Source organism: Camelus ferus, chromosome 2 (genome assembly GCF_009834535.1).
Source record: "Camelus ferus isolate YT-003-E chromosome 2, BCGSAC_Cfer_1.0, whole genome shotgun sequence".
NCBI lineage: Eukaryota > Metazoa > Chordata > Mammalia > Artiodactyla > Camelidae > Camelus > Camelus ferus.
In genome coordinates, this window is record NC_045697.1 from 58,398,201 (window position 1) to 58,418,527 (window position 20,327).

The following is a 20,327-nucleotide window of genomic DNA, read 5'->3' on the forward strand; positions in this document are numbered from 1 at the left end:
AACTTAACAACACGTTTAAATTGGTTTGTTGACTACCAACCACCATCAACCACTTTCAGTCTTTCTTAAAAATGACTGGAAGATTAGTGAGGAAATTGCTTAAAGGAAATACATAAGAGTACAGAAGTCTGTACCTCACTCTTTCCTTCCTCCATGGAAAGGAAAGAGTGTTTCTGCTGTCCCACCACTGCCAAGTGAAGAGAGGTTCCCCCTCAAATCATTCACATAAACAAGAGTTTTCTGTAAGAGGGAAGACTAGCATCTCTCTCACTATTTGGACCTTATGCTTATAAAGCTACAAATCTAATGACATAAATCATGAGAGAATTCTTAAGAAAAACTGATCTGAGTTTTCCAGATTTAGGGGTAACGTGAAAAGAAAAACTGTACACACTGGTCTTGGGAAATTCAGAGGGGATGGTGCCAGCCTTGGTAACACTTGATGACAAAGTGAAGGGAGGGGACGGCACAGCAAGCAGGTGGCCATATGCCTTGGTTCTTCTGAGCAGTAAATGAACAGAGTAGCATATGTCATATGTTATGGGCCATTTGATGGGATGTTGAATGAGGCGTTTCCTATCAACTTGAAAAATTTTGCTAAATTTGGCATTTTGTGGAGCCAGGAGGCATGAGTTCCCTTAGGTCAGGAGGACGCCACTGTGGGTAAGTATCTTGACTGGAGCTGTGGACAGAACCAATGGGAAGACAAAACTAATAAAAGGGTGAAAAGAGACCAGCCCAAAAGTATTATCTGTGGTGTATGAACCTACATAAACCCACGCGTGCCTGACATGACAGTATTCAGAGCCAGTTTACACTGGCATCCAAAGAATGAAAATACTTGCTCTATTTCTCTATTGCCTCTAAACCCTATCTTGGCAGTATCAGAAGGATTGGGAAGGAGGTGGAGGGAAAGAGAAAGAGAGACGAGGTCTCATCCCTACTGCAGGTAACAGGCTGCAGATGTGGTGTGAGGAAAGGGAGAGGAAAAGCTTTAACATTTATATAAGATTAAATAAGACCATTTTGTAGTTTGACATTGACTGTATATAGCCACAGGATCTGCCAGAGGTATTGTCATCAGGTGGCGAAAAAAGAGCCCTTATCAGAACACAGAAAAGGGTAAAAAATAAAGTTCCTATATTGTATTTTACTAAATTAAACCTGTTTTTTTTTTTTAAATAGCCACATATATGTGGCAACTGAGTGGTAAAGAATTTGACCTTACCCTAAGAGAATTCTGCCTTTGCCCTCAGCTTCTGCCAGGTAATCTATGTCTTTGTTTAAATGTGGGGGCTCTGGCCACACTGGACCTTAGGGTGCGGCTGGTCCTGCTAGAAAGACCACCCATGCGGTTTAGAGTAGGGGCTTTGAATCACATAGTATCAGTTGACATGGTATTATAGGTTAAATGTTTGTGTCCTTCCAAATTCATATGTTGAAGCCCTAACCCACAATATGATGGCATTTGGGAAGGTAATTTTGGTTATATAAGTTCATGAGGGTGGGGTCCTGGTCTGATGAGGCTGGTGCTTTTCTAAGAGACACCAGACAGCTCTCTCTCTGTGAGCCCACAGCAAGGTGGTGGCCATCAACAAACCAAGAGAAGAGGCCTTAGAATGAAATCTGTCTTACCAAGACACTGATCTTGGACATCCCCACCTCCAGAATTATAAGAAATAAATTTCTGTTGTGTGAGTCATCCGGTCTGTGGTATTTTGTTCTGGTAGTCCTAATAGAGTAATCTAATTGTGAATGAGTTAGCCCACGAGGGCAAACAGTCAATCCATTATGCTTATGTAGAGGAGCCTCAAGTTTACCTGAGCCTGGACACTGAGACTCAGGTAAACTTCCCTGGTTGGCAGGACTTCTGGTGTATTGTCACACATCAACACCAGGAGAGTAAATCATCAAGAAGACAGTGGAAGATTCACTTCTGGGACCCTCCCAGACTCTGCCTATGCATCTCTTCCCTTGATATTTTCATATGTGGTCTTATCCTGTTATAATCTGTAATCATGAGTATACTAACTTCCAGTTCTGTGAGTTCTTCTAGCTAATTGCTGAAATTCAGAGGGATTATGGTAACCTCCAAAACTTGCAGCTGATGTCAGAAATCTTGGGCAGACTTGGCAGTCTAGAGGCCTGTATCTGCAGTCCTCACGATCTGGCTAACTCTGGTAACATTTCATACATTTGTGAGAATTAATGTTTTTTCAGTCTAACTGAATTCATATATACTGTCATGTTCACACAATTGATCAAATTAATTAGCATTACTATGCATTATAATGTGTATTTTTCTGATTTATAAAATACAAAAAGATAAAAATTTAAAAATTAATACATGTCATTTTAGAAGTACTCAGGAGATAAAAAAGAAAATTAAATCATTAGTAATTATATCAAGCAGATATATGCAATATGAGTATGTTACTCTTTTAGTGTGTTAATTTATATATTCTGGGTCACATGAGCTAACAGTTAACATATTGTTCTGCAGAAAGGTTGTAACCACTTTCCAAGCACAGCTGGATTTCTAGGCTCCAAACAATGTCATCCTTCCCCAGTCTCTTTCTTTACCTGCTATGCTCAACTTTTTTCTGTATATAAAGTTTATTCTCAGGCTCCAGAGTGGCAAGAAGGCTACAGTTACTCCAACTTCATACATTCTTGGGCTCAAGCTCAGTGAGAAAGCCTCTATACTAGTAGCCGCCAGAAAGAGTCTAAGATCTGAATGGACCCTCTTAGGACACATGTTCAGCCCTGAACTACTGATTGACTCAAGCCTAGATTACATGGTTCCCCACTGGGGTTGCAGTGGAGTCCCCAGATGAATTTCAAGGAGTGATGTCAGAAGAGAAGGAAATAACTGCTGGAGAGTTCAAGGAAAAAACATATGGTCATCCCACTATACCTGCAGGCTACTGGTATTTCTCTGTAAGCTATTTCCAAATTTTGCCCTAAATATTAAAATTTCCTTTGTGGATTCGTTTCTTTAAAAATAAAAGGTTATGGTTCTAAACTATTTTTCTGTCATATTTCTTAATCGTATCTTTTCTTTTCCAGTTTTCCACCACATTCAATTTGATTAATTTTTGTGTAATGTTTCTTAGACAAACTGTCCATCTTTTGTGACTTCTTTCATTTATTTTGTGCTTTTAAAAGTCCTCCCTGTAATGCAATCAAAAAGTTATCCAAGTATTTATTCTTTTATTGTTTTGTTTTGTATTATTTTTGAAAAGTAATTTTATACTTGTTCATGGTTCTCCACAGAACACACAAAGAACACATTGGCATGTCAAAAGAGTACTTAGTAGCTTTCTGAAATTCGACCTACCTAGTTTTCTCTGTTAGAAAATGCAGGCAACTGTGTAAACTGTTTACATCCTTTAATAAAAAATTAAAGAATTCTGTCACACTCTAGAAACCCAAGAATTGTGCTGCTCCCACAATGTTTGCAAGGACTAGCCATCTGCAGAGCTTTGCAACCTCAGATCTTACCAACTCCCGTGGTAACAGGAGGTGAATTCCTAATGACCTCGTGGTGTGTGTTGTGGTCGTGTTTGGTATGATTTGACAGTCTAAGGTCATTCTTCAGAAGGGAGAAGAAATCATCCATTGGACAGAGATTTTCTCTCATCTCCTAGTTATAAAAGCTTTTACTCGGGCTTTTTCTTCTCTGGATTTACTAATAATTCAGCACCTTACAACATTCTGGAATCACACCAGAAAGCAACTCTGAAAATAGTTGAAGATATAAGCTGAGTAGGAAAATGCTGCCGCATTGTCTCTAACAAGACCATCGCCTCTGATTCCTCCTAAGTAGCAGAAGTAAACTGTCAAGGCATCCCAGCTGAAAGATTCCCAGGGGCTTCACCAAAATGCTTTCATTCTTAAATAACAAGGTTTGCTGACTAATTTGTAGCCATATGTTTACTATCTTTTTCTTGATCTGTGAGGCTTGTGAGAATCAGTTCCATCTAATTCTACGGGAGAGTGGGAGAAAAAAATCCAACGCAATGGTTAAGCAATAAAGATTATAATAAAAAACTTATATGTGCAACAGCAGCTTAATTGAAGGGCAAAAATCTGTAAGTCCACTATAAACTCTAACTTGTCACTTCTTTTCATGCAAAAATGAAGGGTCTCCTTAGAAAAACTCTGAAAGGATCCTAAAGTCTGATAGTCAACCTCAGAACCAAGAATCTATACATGAGAGGCACCAGGAATTCTTCTCCCTCATTTCATACCAACATTCGCATTCAAACAAGCATCAAATGCTGTGAGATTTACCTCATGAATAGTTCTTAAACGTGTCCACTGTATGACAAATCCCAGAATGAAGTGCAACTGTATTCCTATAATAGGCTCCATACTGCCCTGGCCAATCCATCTCCAATCTTGCCATTTGTCCTTTTACCATGGCAATGAGTCAGAGAATGACCTTTCTGAACACCACTCCTAAAAAATAGCATTCCACTTCAGGAATTCCTCTTTGTCCTTTACATAAAAATCTAAATTTCTTAAAATGACCCTCAAGGTCCTCAGAGTCTGGCTAATCTCCCCAGTCTTTTCCCTTTCTCCTGTCATACCAATGATCTAGCCATTCTGAAATTCACTTGGAACTTTACACATGACACCCTCTTGTTCTTCAAGTCTTCGCCTTAGGCTTTTCTTTCTTCTCTGAAACCTGTGTTCTCCACGAAGCCATTGGCCCTAGCCTCTCTTGCCCATCATTATTCTAAGGAGAGTTGATCCTTCAAGTCTCATCCTACAGGGTGAACATTTTTTCCAGGAACCATCCTCTGACCCTCCAAATCAGGATTAGTTGCCTCCCCTAATGCTCCCAGAGCACTCAAAATGTCTAACAGTCTCTAGCATATTACTCCGGATTACAATTACCTGTTTCATGTTTTGGTGTTTTTAATTTCCCATGCTTAATAATATAAGCTTCTTGAGCAGAGATTGTGGCTTTCATGTTCATCAACACAGGCCTGATGTATACTAAATTTTTAATCATTATTCATGTTCTAGTTTAACAGAAAACTCAGTGTTTGGCACTAAGACAGGCTTCATCTTGACCATCTGTCAATGAGACAGCTGAAGATAACGTTCTCCATTTCAGCGTAGGGGAGTCTGCTTGAAGTGCTTTGTGAGAGGAGGCTCTGAAAGACCTACAGATCAATTAATAAAGGAGTGTAAAATATTCAAGTTGGTAAAATAAAAGAAAACTAGAAACCTAGGGGAGAAGAAGGGCTTAAAAATGGCATCGAATCATCAGAGTGATGAAGAGAGAAAAGGGTTGTCTCACCCATGGTTGAGGATTCCCAGTGAGCTGGCAGGGACAGAGCCAGGAAGCATCAGCAGCAGTGCCAAAATGTCAGTGATACAGGAAAATGCAAAGGTAGACATCTCTGCAGATCAAGAGTGAGAATCAGGAAATACATGGAAGAGAAGATTTAAAAGTGCCATAGAATATAGAGGTGCCACCTGATGATCATGTGAGGGGAAGGGATCTGGAATGTGCTGGGTTTCCAGTGAGTTCACTAGGTGATGCTCGGAGACGATGATTTTTAACTTTATTGTCTTTGTCACCCACATTCTTTGAATAGCACATCACACAATAGTGTGGCTTTGAGGCATGCAAATGATGTGTATGACTATAGTTCGGCTGTATTTCATAATAATATAATAATATAATTCATAAGCATTTATTGAGTATTTGCTTGGAACCAGGCGAGATGTAAAGTACTTTGTATACATCATCCCACTTGTGGTAGGCTGAATAACGGCTCCTAAATTTCTCTGAGTCTAGGATCTATGAATGTTTTCTAATCTGACAAAAGGGACTTTATGGCTGTGATTAATTTAAATATCTTGAGATGGAAAGTTGAGTCTGGATTATCTGTGTGGCCTCAAATATAACTACAAGGAATCCAAGGGGCCACTAGAGGCTGAGAAAAGCAAAACAAACAAACAAACAAACAAACCCAGATTCCCCCCTCAAAGCCTCCAGAGGAATCTGCCAACAGCTTGACTTTAACCAAATGAAACTTATTTAGGACTTCTGAATCTAGAACTGGAAGGAATATGTTTGTGTTATCTTATGCCACTAAGTTGGGGCAATTTGGTACAGCAGCAGCTGGAAACTACACCACTTAGTTCTCACAAGCACTCAATGTACCAACTATTATTAGAAGTACAGGCTAGTTAAGCAAGTGGACAGAAGCAGGATCCAATCTGGGAAGTCTGACTCCAAGTCCCTTTGTCCTTACCTGCTACACTGTATTCCAAGGCAGGAAAACTGATTGACTTGCCCAGTAGACATATCTAAGGTCAATCCAACCACATTTGGGTTTTTGATTAACCAATGTCAAAAATCCTAAACTAGAAATGCACATTTTGGAGAACTTTGGAAATTTTTTCAGCTATTTTTAAGCTTCAGTTTCCTGATTGTTTCCCATAATGAAATAATTACTCCTTCTATTATATTAAAGATTTTGGAAAACTCTCATTTGACATATTAATTCATAAGTTATTGTACTCACATTATTATTGTATTCACACAAATAATATGCTCAATTGTAATTAATGCATGATTCCATTCCAGAGGGAGAAAAGGTATAAAGAAAATTCATAATGTGCATAGTTGACTATTAAAGATTTGAACTTACAAGTTAGCAGACATGAATTTCAGCCACAAATTTGCTCCTTAGTGTATAACTTTAAACAAGCTATTTAACCTTTCTTGATTCCATTATCTATAAAATGTGGAGTTTGCCCTAACAGCCACCTTCCTCCTCTAAGGTTCCATGAGTCTGTGATTCAATTTGTTCCTCAAGCTTGTTGGTGACACTGAATTTTTCCTTAAAAAAAGTTACATTTTGCTGGTCCTGAACACACTGCTCCAAGTTTGATTCTATACAGAAATCCATTGCTTCTGCCTATTAACAACTGCTTTGGCTTACAGGGAACTCTTTGATTTTGTAGGAAGAGGAGACATTTTAAGTGCCATTATCTGCTGGCACAAAACTGGGGGAGCATTTACTGAGCATTTAGTATCTGTCAGATACTTTTGCATATTAGCTCTTTAATTCTCACAATAACCCTTCAAAATAAGTGTATCATACTAATTTAATAGGTGAAGAATTTGTCAGAGACTCTAAATAATATGGATTTTTAAGTAGCAAAATATCCTTGATCCCAAATTCTTGCCTTTTCCACAATTCCATACTGTATCATATAAAAGTAGTAATAGATTCTATATGTTGAGTGCCATGGGAGATTTTACTTTCTAAAACTGGTCACACAATATGTGTACCCCATCCCACGTGTTCTTACAAGGTGACTGAAAATTTTCTCATGTAGAGGTAGGGTGTCATGGTGTCTGGGCAGGGGCTTGTAGCTGCTCTAACCAACAGAGTATTTATTGACTTCTGAGGTCAAATGCCATATTGGATGCAGCTTCCCTTGGCAACCTCTCAGGACACTCACCCTTGAAACCTAGCACCATTCTGTGACAAAGCCTAAACTAGTCCTTATATGGAGGCTCATGTGAAGAGGTACCTGCCAGGGCCAAGGACACTGCAGAGATTAAAAATCATCCCCACAGTGCCCTGTCAGAATTCTGGACCCAGAGAACCCATGGACAGTTTTATACCAGTAAGTTTTGCAGTGATTGGTCAGGAAGCCCTAGAAACTAGAATAAGTGTATGTCATGTACACAACACCTCAAAAATGTCCCATTTTACCAAAGTGAAAACAGGCTTAAATAGATTACATGACTCACTCTGATCACACAGTTAGTATATAAATACATTGGGATTAAAACTCAGGCTGCCATTTTGGGGGTTTGTCTGTTTTGTTTTTCCAAAACCTATGCCCCATTCACTTTACCACATTATCTCCTAAAGTATCCCAATTCGGAAGTTGTTGAACTTTATGGATATTCACTAGCCTACAGAATAAACCACATTTTTAATATGACATTAAATTTATGATATTTGATCAGTCCAAGGCCATTCTCTATATGTAATCTGTTTTGTCAACAAATAAACAAAAGCTTTCAGGGGACTACATTATTTTTAGGTCATTTATATCTTGTACCCATATATCAGTTTCATTAATGTATATTTTTATTTTGTCATTTTACTTTGGAATATATGGGTTTTTTTTTTTTAAATTTTGAGGGTTTTAGCTTCCACAAGCAATTAATACATTAATGAATAACACAATAACATGATACCCAAGCACACTGAATAATCTGACTACATCAGAACTGGTTTCATATAGGCTCTTGGAAGCAGATGTGGTTGACAGCCTCCCCCAAAATATTCCATCTTTATCCTTGTTCTCAGAAATCTAATTTTGTTTGATATTTACCATGCCTTTTCCAGGCTGGTGCTAAACTATTTTTAAAAGTAAGTAAAATAAATTTCACTAATCTAAAGTTTTCTGTCTTGCAGGAAAAACATCTTTAAAAGAAATTACAAGATAATTGGGAGGAGGAAGCTCTACAGTAATATCAATAGCTCTTTCTTTTAAAAATTAAGTCTTTAAAAAATGGGAAGATATCACATGTTCTTGGATTGGAAAAATCAATATTGTTAAAATGGTCACACTGCCCAAGGCAATCTACAGATTTAATGCAATCCCTATCAAATTACCCAGGACATATTTCACAGAACTAGAATAAATCATAATAAAATTTATATGGAACCATCAAAGACCTAGAATTGCCAAGGCATTACTGAAGAAAAAGAAAGAGGCTGGAGGAATAACTCTCCCGGACTTCAGACAATTCTATAGAGCTACAGTAATAAAGACAGCATGGTACAGGTACAAAAACAGACATATAGACCAATGAAACAGAATAGAGAGCCCAGAAATGAACCTGCAAACTTTTGATCAACTAATCTTTGACAAAGGAGGCAAGAATATACAATGGAATAAAGACAGTCTCTTCAGCAAATGGTGTTGGGAAAACTGGACAGCAGCATGTAAAGCAATGAAGCTAGAACACTCCCTTACACCATACACAAAAATAAACTCAAAATGGATCAAAGACTTAAACATAAGACAAGATACAATAAACCTCCTTGAAGAAAATATAGGCAAAACATTATCTGACATACATCTCAAAAATGTTCTCCTAGAACAGTCTACTCAAGCAATAGAAATAAAAGCAAGAATAAACAAACGGGACCTAATGAAACTTACAAGCTTCTGCACAGCAAAGAAAACCATAAGTAAAACAAAAAGACAACCTATGGAATGGGAGAAAATTTTTGCAAATGAATCCGACAAAGGCTTGATCTCCAGAATATATAAGCAGCTCATATGACTTAATAAGAAACAACCAAACACCCAATCCAAAAATGGGCAGAAGACCTAAACAAGCAATTCTCCAAGGAAGACATACAAATGATCAATAGGCACATGAAAAAATGCTCAATATCACTAATTATCAGAGAAATACAAATCAAAACTACAATGAGGTATATCACCCTACACCAGTTAGAATGGCCATCATTCAAAAGTCCACAAATGACAAATGCTGGAGAGGCTGTGGAGAAAAGGGAACCCTCCTACACTGCTGTGGGGAACGCAGTTTGGTGCAGCCACTGCAGAAAACAGTATGGAGATTCCTCAAAAGACTAGGAATAGACTTACTATATGACCCAGAAATCCCGCTCCTGGGCATATATCCAGAAGGAACCCTACTTCAGAATGACACTTGCACCCCTATGTTCATAGAAGCACTATTTACAATAGTCAAGACATGGAGACAGCCTAAATGTCCATCAATGGATGACTGGATAAAGAAGAGGTAGTATCTTTATACAATGGAATACTATTCAGCCATAAAAACCAACAACATAACGCCATTTGCAGCAACATGGATGCTCCTAGAGAATGTCATTCTAAGCGAAGTAAGCCAGAAAGAGAAAGAAAAATGCCATATGGGATCGCTCATATGTGGAATCTAAAACAAACAAACAAAAAAAAAACAAAAAAAACCCAAAGCATAAATACAAAACAGAAACAGACTCATAGACATAGAATACAAACTTGTGGTTGCCAAGGGGGTGGGGGGTGGGAAGGGACAGAATGGGGTTTCAAAATTTGTAGATACTAACAGGCATATGTAGAATAGATAAACAAGATTATACTGTATAGCACAGGGAAATGTATACAAAATCTTGTGGTAGCTTACAGCGAAAAAAGAAGTGACAATGAATATATGTATGTTCATGTATAACTGCAGAATTGTGCTCTACACTGGAATTTGACACAACATTGTAAAAAAACTATAACTCCATAAAAAAAAATGTTTAAAAAAAATAACACCACACACACACACACGCACACACACACAAAATTAAATCATTGAAACACTAGGTCAACCCAAAAAGAAAACCGTGTCCTGATTATTTCTTTTAAACATTCCCCTATAATTTATCTTTTCTATTTCCTCTCTGAAGCCAGATGGTTTTTCAATTTTTTTAACCCTCTATTGGAAATAGGTCAATAATTTCACTGTGAGATTAAATGTTGACCTGCCTCTCTTTAAACATGAAACAACATAATGCTGGTATATAGCTTCTCTAAATCTTTGCTATACCTTCTCAACTATAGAACAGTTTTTTGTTTGTTTGTTTGTTTGTTTTTGTTTTGTTTTTAAAGAGGAGAATGCTCTCCTTAGACTAAGTCAAGTATTTTGATTGGTGCAAGAGTATTTGAAACTGGTTTTAAGCTGTTGTACCTTTAAGTGGTAATTTAATAAATTCAAGTGCTAGCTAACTTCCTGAGAAATTTTTGTCACTGATAGGATCTGGCTCACAGTGGATGAAATGGAAGGCGTTTTTAAACCAAACATATGTTTCCAATAACACTCTTGTGTATGCAGTGTAGTGATTTCAATGTAGATGAGGTACGCTGGTGACATCATCCTTTAAATTCTCTATAGGTAAACCAGATGGTTGAATGTGAATGCAGTAAGAATGCTGTTAAATGGTCCAGAGAGAATAGTTTAATCATCTTTAAGAATGTCTCTAATACCCCACATGTGTATTTTTAAATGAGTGTTTATATTGAAAAAAAATGATGTCCTCCCCAAGTCAGTTTCAGACAATGCTCAATTAAAGGATAAAAGTTTCAGACTTTAAAAAAAAAAAAAAAAACAGAAAATAATAGTCTTGAAAACTACAATTAAGATATAAGATTTCTGTATACTAGCTAGCAATTCTGTTACCATACTGAAAAGTCAATAGCATGAAAATGTGTACAATACTACAAATAAACAGCTATAATTTATGTCCTTTTGTCTAAAAACAAAAAGAAAACAAACTGCTAAAGAAGTTTGGAGGGAAAACAGGTAAACAGGAAAGAAGAAAATAGGGGCAAAAAAGGAAAGGAGAGGCAGAACTTCAGCTTCTTTGTCCACTCATGAAACCTTAGAGCTCCACATAGACAAATAAATCTTGTCCCTGTGGCTTTCTAATGCATTCCATATATACAATATCATGGGGAGAGACTAGCTCCTCATGATGATGTAATGACTTTAATTGAGGTTGGAGCTGAAGGAATCAAAGTAAATTGAGTTGATCCAGTGAAGAAATAAAAATAAATTTTAAATTAAATATTGGAGATTTTTATCAATGCAATTGTATCATAATTAATGGTTTGCCTTGGATCTTACACAGTGAGCTTCTTCCCACCCTGCAACTATTAAAGTACTAGAAAAAAAGTTGAGGAGAAGAAAATACATGAAGTTAAAAGAGGTTTAGTAGAGAAAGTGCACCCTTTGTCAATGGTAACAGGAAATTTACAGCACTTTAAATATTCGAAAGTTAAAACAAGCTTGAATTCATAGTTCCAAAGATTGGGCTAGATTTTACTCTTCTGAGGGTGTCACAAATCCCCATTTAATCTTGCATAAAATATAAAATGATGATACATTTAAGGTGGTCCAAGGCAATCTATCCTTAGATTTTGAAAACTACCCAGAATGTTAAAATGCTATTATTTACCAGTGCTTAAGATGTCTTCAATTCCATAGTAATATTAAAATTTTGTGTCACTTCACTACATTAACTTGAAAAAAATAAAAGTTCAAATTGCTTGATCACAGGAGGAGGAATGATTTCCCTGATGATGATGCTGCTGGAAGAAAGAACTAAGCATAAGTCATCTGGCAACTTCTGTGCTTCTATTTTCTGCAGGAGGAATGTATTCTGGTCTGTTTGCTGTCTTATTCATAAGGGAAAAAAGTCTGGCATGTTCACTATGGGTTTGTGCAGTTCTCCCATTATTGGGGTGAGTTAGTCTAATACAGAGATGGATTATTAACAAGCCAACTTAGCCTTACATCTAAATTTACCTTTTCCAATTATTCATGAGAGAAATGACTGTGACATTTTGTTCTTTGACCTCTAACTTGATCTTTCAGTTGGTTCCAAACTTGAAAAAAGAATAAACCTTAAGAAAAATTCAATCTGTTTTTATGGGAGATATATTCTACTTGAATTTTTCATCTTATAAAATATATAAGAAATAAGGAACAATACTGAATTAGAATAATACTGCACCTAACCATGTGTCAGACAGACACATTAAAGGATATTTGCAAAGTTCTTTAAAATCAATTTTATGAGTTCAAAAATTATCTTTATGATTATAGGAAAGTATAAATTTACCACAACATTTCTAACCTGGAGGTTCGAACCTCTAAAATGTTGTATGAATTATCTGTGGCAAATTTAATATTGAATCAGGAAGTCAGGAAGCTAGAGTTCTATTTATGTTTTAAATGTATATAAACATCATCAAACAATGTCTTCCATGTTGACTTTTCTCTGCTTACCTGTTTCTGACATAGTATATATACAATGGTGTAAAATTACAGAATCAACTTAAATAAGGATCAAGCTGAAAACTCCAATGGAGTTTATAACCAAATACAGGCAACACATACTATTTTCAAGTTCCCATTCAAAAAGGAGAACTAATGGCAATAAATCTTGCTAACCCAAACTAGCCACATTTGGTTCAGTAAAAACAGTCTGACCAAAGAAGAAAGCTTCTTTTCCCTAGTGGTTAGATAGAGCAAAAATCTTTCCAAAAGCAACATGAAAAATCTTGCTGTCAGGAACCAAATGAAATTGAGGGTGAGCACATCAGGTAAATAATCATAATAAGAACTAATCCTTACTGATGTGTTAGGCTGTGCCCTGCAGGTCTGCAAGCCTTGTAGTAGTAGCCCAGCTTAGAGACCAAAGAGCGAGCTCAGAGACAGTGACAGAGACATCAACAGCTTACTGGATAGGAGATCTTACATGCCTGCAGCAGAAAGTCCTGGAGCAACATCCCACTGGGAACAGCAGACAGCAGGCAGGGCATGGCAGCCATTTTCCCTACTCAGAGGGAAGGCGGCCGCCATTTATAGGGGGAATGGACATCAGGTTGGCTCATCGGTTACCAGGAAACCAGTAGCTGAGGCACATGCCTCACAGACCCTTAGGTTAGCCACCATCACAAGGGCAGGTGTTTCCCTTTAATAAACTAGCAGGTGGAGCCATTTTGGCTTAAGGATTAGACTAGTCACCAGCTGGGGCAGGAGCCAAGCACGTTCATGATGTAGGTGAAGCAGGGGATGTACAAAGAGCAAGAGAACAGCTATTTTGAGTGGCCTGACCATACATGATGCTAACTCTACGCCAGGAATATAGGCACTTTCTCTTTCAAGCCTCACGACTCTATAAAGGAAATCATCTCCATTTTATAGACGAGGAACTGAAGCTAAGGGAGTTGATGTAGGTAGCCCAAGCATAGGCAATGAGTAAGAGGTCGAACACAAATTCAAATCCAAGTCAGTCCAACTCCATATCCCAAACTCAAGTGACAATGTATATTACTGTAATAAAAACAAAAGAAAACCTAGTTTAAAAAAATTACATTTGTAAAAGTGCAATTAATAGTAGATCATGATCTGAATACATAAACCAGAACATCAATGTAAATCATTTAGAAAAGTTGTTGGCATGTAATAAACATTAATAACATTCAGCTAATAGTATTTTCCTCTACTAAATATGTTTACATAAAAATTAAAGTATATGATAAACTATGAGCTGAGGATTTCCATTATCTTAAATATCTTCATCAAAGTTACCTGGATTACATGTTTCCATCTGAGCTGTCCAATCAGTTATTATTTTTTGGTAATTAATATAAATGTGTCATACTAGTAAAATTAAAAATATTTAGAAATAATTGTCAATATATATATTATGCTATCCATCATATATAAAATTGAAGCTATTGACCCAAATTACTAGGATCTGAACCATAAACCATAATATGAAAAATTTTTCCATTAATGGAAATGAATTTGCAGTGATCTACACACTCACTTACAAGTATACCTTTATATTATAATTTTTATATGTGTGTGTGTGTGTGCCTGTGTGTGTGTGTGTGTGTGTGTGTGTATACATTTATCAGTTGATAGGGATTCTGCCAGGATGTAAATGGTTAACTTGGGAAGCTAAAGGGTTATGTCTGGTTAGGAGTAAAATGGACCTTGAAATAAAATCAAATTTCACGCACCTAGTCCTGACATTTTAACATAGAACCATATTTTAATTTTTAACCTGCACACAGATCACCTGAGGTTCTTCTTAAATGCAAATCCTAATTCATAAGAGATAGGGTGCGGCTGAGATTCTAAATTTCCAGCAAGCCCCCTGGTAATACCAGCGTTGTTGATCCATCGACCACACTTTGAATGGCAAAGGGAATGCAGCCTCTGGCCAAATATGAGACACTTACTAAATTGTTTTCCAGAATCTCTTTTGTAGGAATGTTCCCGTTTCTCTCCATCAACACTGGTAGAGTGGAAATCATCAAGATCATACTTGTTTCATACCCAGGGGTGAGTCCTGAGCTCAACCAATCAGTGCTTTGTCAAATATTGAGAATTGAGACCCAGAGAAAGTCAACTTAGTATTCCTCAATCACCTCATAACTTTACACAGATTCCAGAGCAAGTGTTAGTGGTAATTTTCTACCTAGGAGACAGGGAAAGAGAAAAACTATCCTGCAATGGAGATAAAAATAAAGCATAGTATTCAGAGAAAAACAGACATAAGAGGCACCAAGAGAGTAACTTAGTGGGTTCTTTAGTGTGTTTCCATTCTAATTCTATCCCAGAGGCTCAGATACATTGCTGCCCTAATAAATTACCTGTTTTCTCAAGCTGAGTGGGTTTCCATTTTCTTACAGCCTAAGCAGTGCTAACTTTATAGTCTATATATCCACATGCACGTGAGCTTGGGAATCATAATCACAGCCATCTCCTTTATGTGAGGTGCTAAGAGTCTGTGCTGAACAGGCTCAAAGTATCTAAGTAATAATATATATGACACACATGCACATTGTTGTAGTGAATTTTTGTACCGAATACGTTATTTCAGTACATCTGTTGCTTTAGAATTTGGTTCTGAATAAATAAAGATAGCAGTCGTTAAACTTGCAGATGTGCAATGATAGAAAAATCTATTAAGTGACACATAAGAGTGAATATTATATCTCTATAAGCTAAACAAATTGCTTTAAAAAAAAAAGTGTGCATTTCTCCTTTCAGAATCTCAGTAGTTAATCATGATGCTGAAAAATCTTACATTAAATACATATGTTGATTTCTAACAAAGGCCCCAGAATGGTATTTTCCTTTAGATAAAGGTATTTTAAACTACCCTGATGCTTATATTATTATTCACAGTATCTATTCATATTTAACTGCTTAAACGTTTAGCCCGATTAAGCAAAATGTTTATAAATAAGCAATGCTATAAAAACACCTCCACATTTTGAGCTCTGGCCAAATCAACTTCCTGTAAACATTCAATGATGAATTCTATAACTGAATAGCTAATAAACCCATCTAACCTTAATCTGAAACTGAATTCACACATTTACAGCAATCAGATCATTTCAGTAACACAAGTGTTATAAAGCTATCAGAAACTAGGATCTGAAGGAAATATCAAACTTCCTATTTCTCATGTGTTTCAGCTAACTGCAGTGCAAACTCAAAGTATGGTTGTTAATCCTAAACACAACAAATAACATTGTTTGAATAAATCACCAATATTAAATTTCAGGAGTAAATCTATAACGTAGAACTGATTTCGTGAAGTAGTAACTCAGACTGGTCCCAAGGTGAATTTGTAGCCAAAAATTCACATTGTACAGTTAATACATAAAAATGTCATAAATTTACAGTAAAATTGATGGAGATTGCTAGTGCTTCCAGGGTCTTAAAGAAGCAAATGAAAGTCTTCTTTAGAGGAGCAAATCTTCATCTCAGGACTCAAAAAATACTCATGGATAATTTGCCCTCAAAATATAAGCAGTTCTAAGAAAAATAAATCTAAAAGTATTCAAGGAAATAAGCCATTATATGAAAGAACTAGTAAAAAAGAAAAAAAAAATCAGACCACAGAAATAGACCATAAATTCATCAAATATTTACATTATTAGAATAAAAAGTAATTATGATGGCTAGAATTAAAGAAACAAAATAGTTTGTTTTTGTCTATCTTTAGGGAACTGGAAACAACAAAGAAAACAAGAGCCTTGAAAAAACTCAAAGAGAACTTACATACATTTAAAATATGGAAGTTGAAAATAGAGGCTCAGTGAGTGGTTATAACATTAAATTAGAGACAATAGAGGGAAAGAGTGCAACAAAAGATAGGTAGGAAGAAAGTACACAGAATGCAGTGCAGAGAGGAAAAATGTAGAAACTATGAATAAGGTAAACAGATGGTGGAATAACTGAGAAAGTCTAACACAGTTCAGTTACCGATCCAGAAAGAGAGAATGGAATTAATTAGTAAAGACTGTGGCTGAGAATATCCTATAACTAATGTAAGATGCCAAACAAAAGATTCTAGAAGTCTGATGTGTCATATATAGAAGAAATTAGAGAAATCCATGCAAAGAAGAAACATTTTAATGAAAGTGCAGACAGCAAATAAAAAGATATAATAAGTTAGAGAAAAAGACAGGCTGTTGTCAAAGGAATGAAAACTAGACAGTTAATGCTTTAATAATTAAAAATGAAATCTAGAAGATGGGAGTATTCGATCAAATCTTCAAAGAACAGATCCTGCCAAATATTACAGACAATTGAAAAAGAAAAAATCCTCCAAAACTCATTCTACTATTCATGGAAATACATGATATTAAACCCCCAAAAAATATTATAAGAAAGGAAAATTACAAAAACATTTCACTCATTAATATAGATGCAACATCCTAAACAGAATACTAGCAAATAGAATACAAATGTAGTTTTCAAATAATATATGTTGGCCAAAATCATATCCCAGTTATGTGAGATCAGGTCAGTAATTTCAAATTCATACATTTAATTCAACACATTAACAGATTAAAGGGGGAAAAGTGATCATGTATTTAGATTTTTAAAAAGTTTAATAAAATCCAATACCCATCATAATAAATATTATTAGTAAACAAGGAATATAGAGCAGAACATCCTTAATCTTACAAAGAGGATAGACCTAAAGTAATTATCATCTTGACAGGGAAAATATTACAAGAGTTTTTTTTATAATCAAGACTAAGAAAGGATGTACAATACCAGTACTTTTATGCAACATGGCATTAGAAGTCTTGGCAAGTGCAATAAGAAAAGAGTTGACCATAGGTAAGAAGACATAAATTTAACTAGATCACAACTGAGAACACTTATTAATCAAAAGATAAGGTAAAAAATATTTGCAATGTACATAACAAAATACAAAGATGTTATTAAAAAAAGAACTCTAACAAAACAATATGAAAAACTTTTAAATGATAAAAGAAATGGTCAAAAAGGATGGAGACTTTTCAAAGAAAAAAATGCCCATGACCAATAAAAACTTTAGTAGTGACCAGGGAAACACAAAACAAACAAACAAACAAAAATTCCACAGTGAAATACCATTTTATATGCACTTAATGACAAAAATTAAAATAACTAACCATTCCAAGAGGAAGAGATAGACACAAATCCAGGTTTTGTAAGAATCCGGGGGTTGACTTAATTTGGGGTTCTCTCTCTAAGAAAAAGACATAAGCAATAACTAATAAGAAATTAGATACAAAATTTAACATTTATTCAGAACAAGAAAGAAATCATAATGTATTATGTCTTAAAAGTGGATAAATACCACAAACACCATAAACCAAAACAAATAAACAAAACTTTTAAAAATTTCCTTTTGGACATATCTTTTTAACAGTATTTCCCTAAATTTTTGGCTGCATATTTTTTGTATTGCTCTTCAAATAATAATTTTGGAAATTTTTTAGGAAACAGAATAGAAAGATAATTCCAATTTTTAAACATGATTGAAATTTGTTTCTAATATTGGGAGTGTATAAAAATTTCAGCCTTATGAAATTAGTAGTAGTAGTATCATTTAGATTTTTTAAAAGATTTTTGTCAATATTAAGAAAACCTCTCCAAGTTTTTTTCATAGATGAGCTATGAAATTGCAGGGCATTTAAAATTTTCTTGTGCAGGGAAATATGCTTAAGAATTGTATAGTCATTAACCAAATTATTGATAGCCTTACTATGTTATATTTTATGATATATTCATCACTGTTAGTATTTTTGGGTCACATCAGCTGGAAAACTTTTTTTCTTTTTATATGAGCCACACATCTGAAACTCAAAGGACAAATGCCTTAAAAGGACTAAGATGTGCTCTTATATGTTGAGATGCATAAAATGAGATTGAACATGCTGATATACCTATTTGCAGCATGTCTACAGGTTTGTGCCCTACAAAACACTGAAGGTGTAACAGATTCTACTGTGTAAGATTTTTTTAAGTGTATGTTTATAAGTGTACATGTGAGTTACTGAGTGTATATCAGACAGGAGAGAGCTTCTGTTTCCAATAAATATCAAGAACTCCTTCTGCTTACAATTTTAAACCTCTGGAAGAATTTTCCATAAGTAAGTTATTGCACTCATGCTTTTCAAAACTTATTTCTCCTCCAATTCCACACATATTTTTGTAGCCAGGTCCTGTAGGACAAGTTCCTATGGTGGCTCAGCCTCAGGGTGGAAGGTTCTGTGTGGTGATGGCAGGTGAGACGGCACGATGCGCGCATGGAGAACTTCCGGAAGGCATTCCTACACCAACATGGCAAACAAGAATGAAATAGCTGGAAAGTGGCTCTGTAAACCACAGAAACATATTTCTCTCCACCTAAAGCATTTATCCCCTTAGCTGAATCTCCAAAATTTCTATGGCAGTCTACTGCCATCAACCAGGTAGAGAAGTATGACGGGAAAAACTGAATGGAAAAAAGTAGCAATCAATTACAGTCAAAATACTTTATGCTGCAAATTTAACCAAAACGTATGGCCAGTGAATACATTGCCTAAGGCCTTTCCAAGGATTTGGCTATTTGTAAGAGAAACATTTAGATTTGAAAAATAGAGCTGAAAATAGAAGAATTCTTAAAAAATTATAACCCACCATATTCTTATCAAAGGAAGCTGATGTAGATGTTATCAGTAATAGGAAAAATAGACTTTAAGTCAAAAAGTACAGTTAAAGATAGTTATTAAGACAGTAGTTTCAGTTCCCCAGAAAATATAACCTTCTTAATTCTAAAGAATTTTTATATTAAGGTAAGAACAAAAACTTAAAATGTACTAGGGAAAAATAGACCAATCCACAGTGAGGCAAGTAAAACTTAAAAATGTGATAGGAAAAAAATCAAATATATGAAGACATTCATATATATATAAATGTTTCATAATTTTAAAAATGTGTAAAAATAAACTTAATAATGTGTGGGATAGCACTAGTCAGGAAACGTCTCTGAGTCAGGAGCGCACATGAAATCACTAGCTGAATGAGTGAGGGAATAGCAGTGACATACAACCTATTTTCAACAGATATTCATTTAATTAATAATGACTTGAATGATGAAATGGACTGGTTTCAGTGCTATGAAGACATTCATATGGATAGAAAAAGGAACCTGAATACTATGTTTAACTGTTTAGTTTTATTAATTAAATTTGTTTCCTATAAAATGTTTTAGTTTTCTTAATCTCATCACTCAATACAAAAATAACCTTTGACGACATACATTTGTTTGTCTCCAGTTTCATTCCTCCTCAGGATTAAAAAGAGTGGGTTAATCTAGTCGATGCTTGGTATTCATTTGGAATGGATACCAAATTTGGGCAGAGAGCTCCATTATTAACTGCTTTCTACCATCTCA

General features: G+C 35.5%; 1 protein-coding gene across 2 annotated transcripts in view; it reads right to left on the reverse strand.

The window, feature by feature from the left end:
- Window positions 1-20,327, reverse strand: part of ADGRL3 (adhesion G protein-coupled receptor L3) — a 560,304-nt gene that overhangs the window by 54,657 nt on the left and 485,320 nt on the right. The window contains exon 23 of one of the 2 annotated variants that reach the window (XM_032459461.1): window positions 18,454-19,221. The exons of the other annotated variant lie outside the window; for it this stretch is intronic. Within the exon in view, the coding sequence (XP_032315352.1) occupies window positions 19,145-19,221 (77 nt within the window). The 3' untranslated portion in view covers window positions 18,454-19,144. Of the gene's footprint in view, window positions 1-18,453; window positions 19,222-20,327 lie in introns of those variants that run through there. 2 annotated transcript variants of the gene reach the window in all.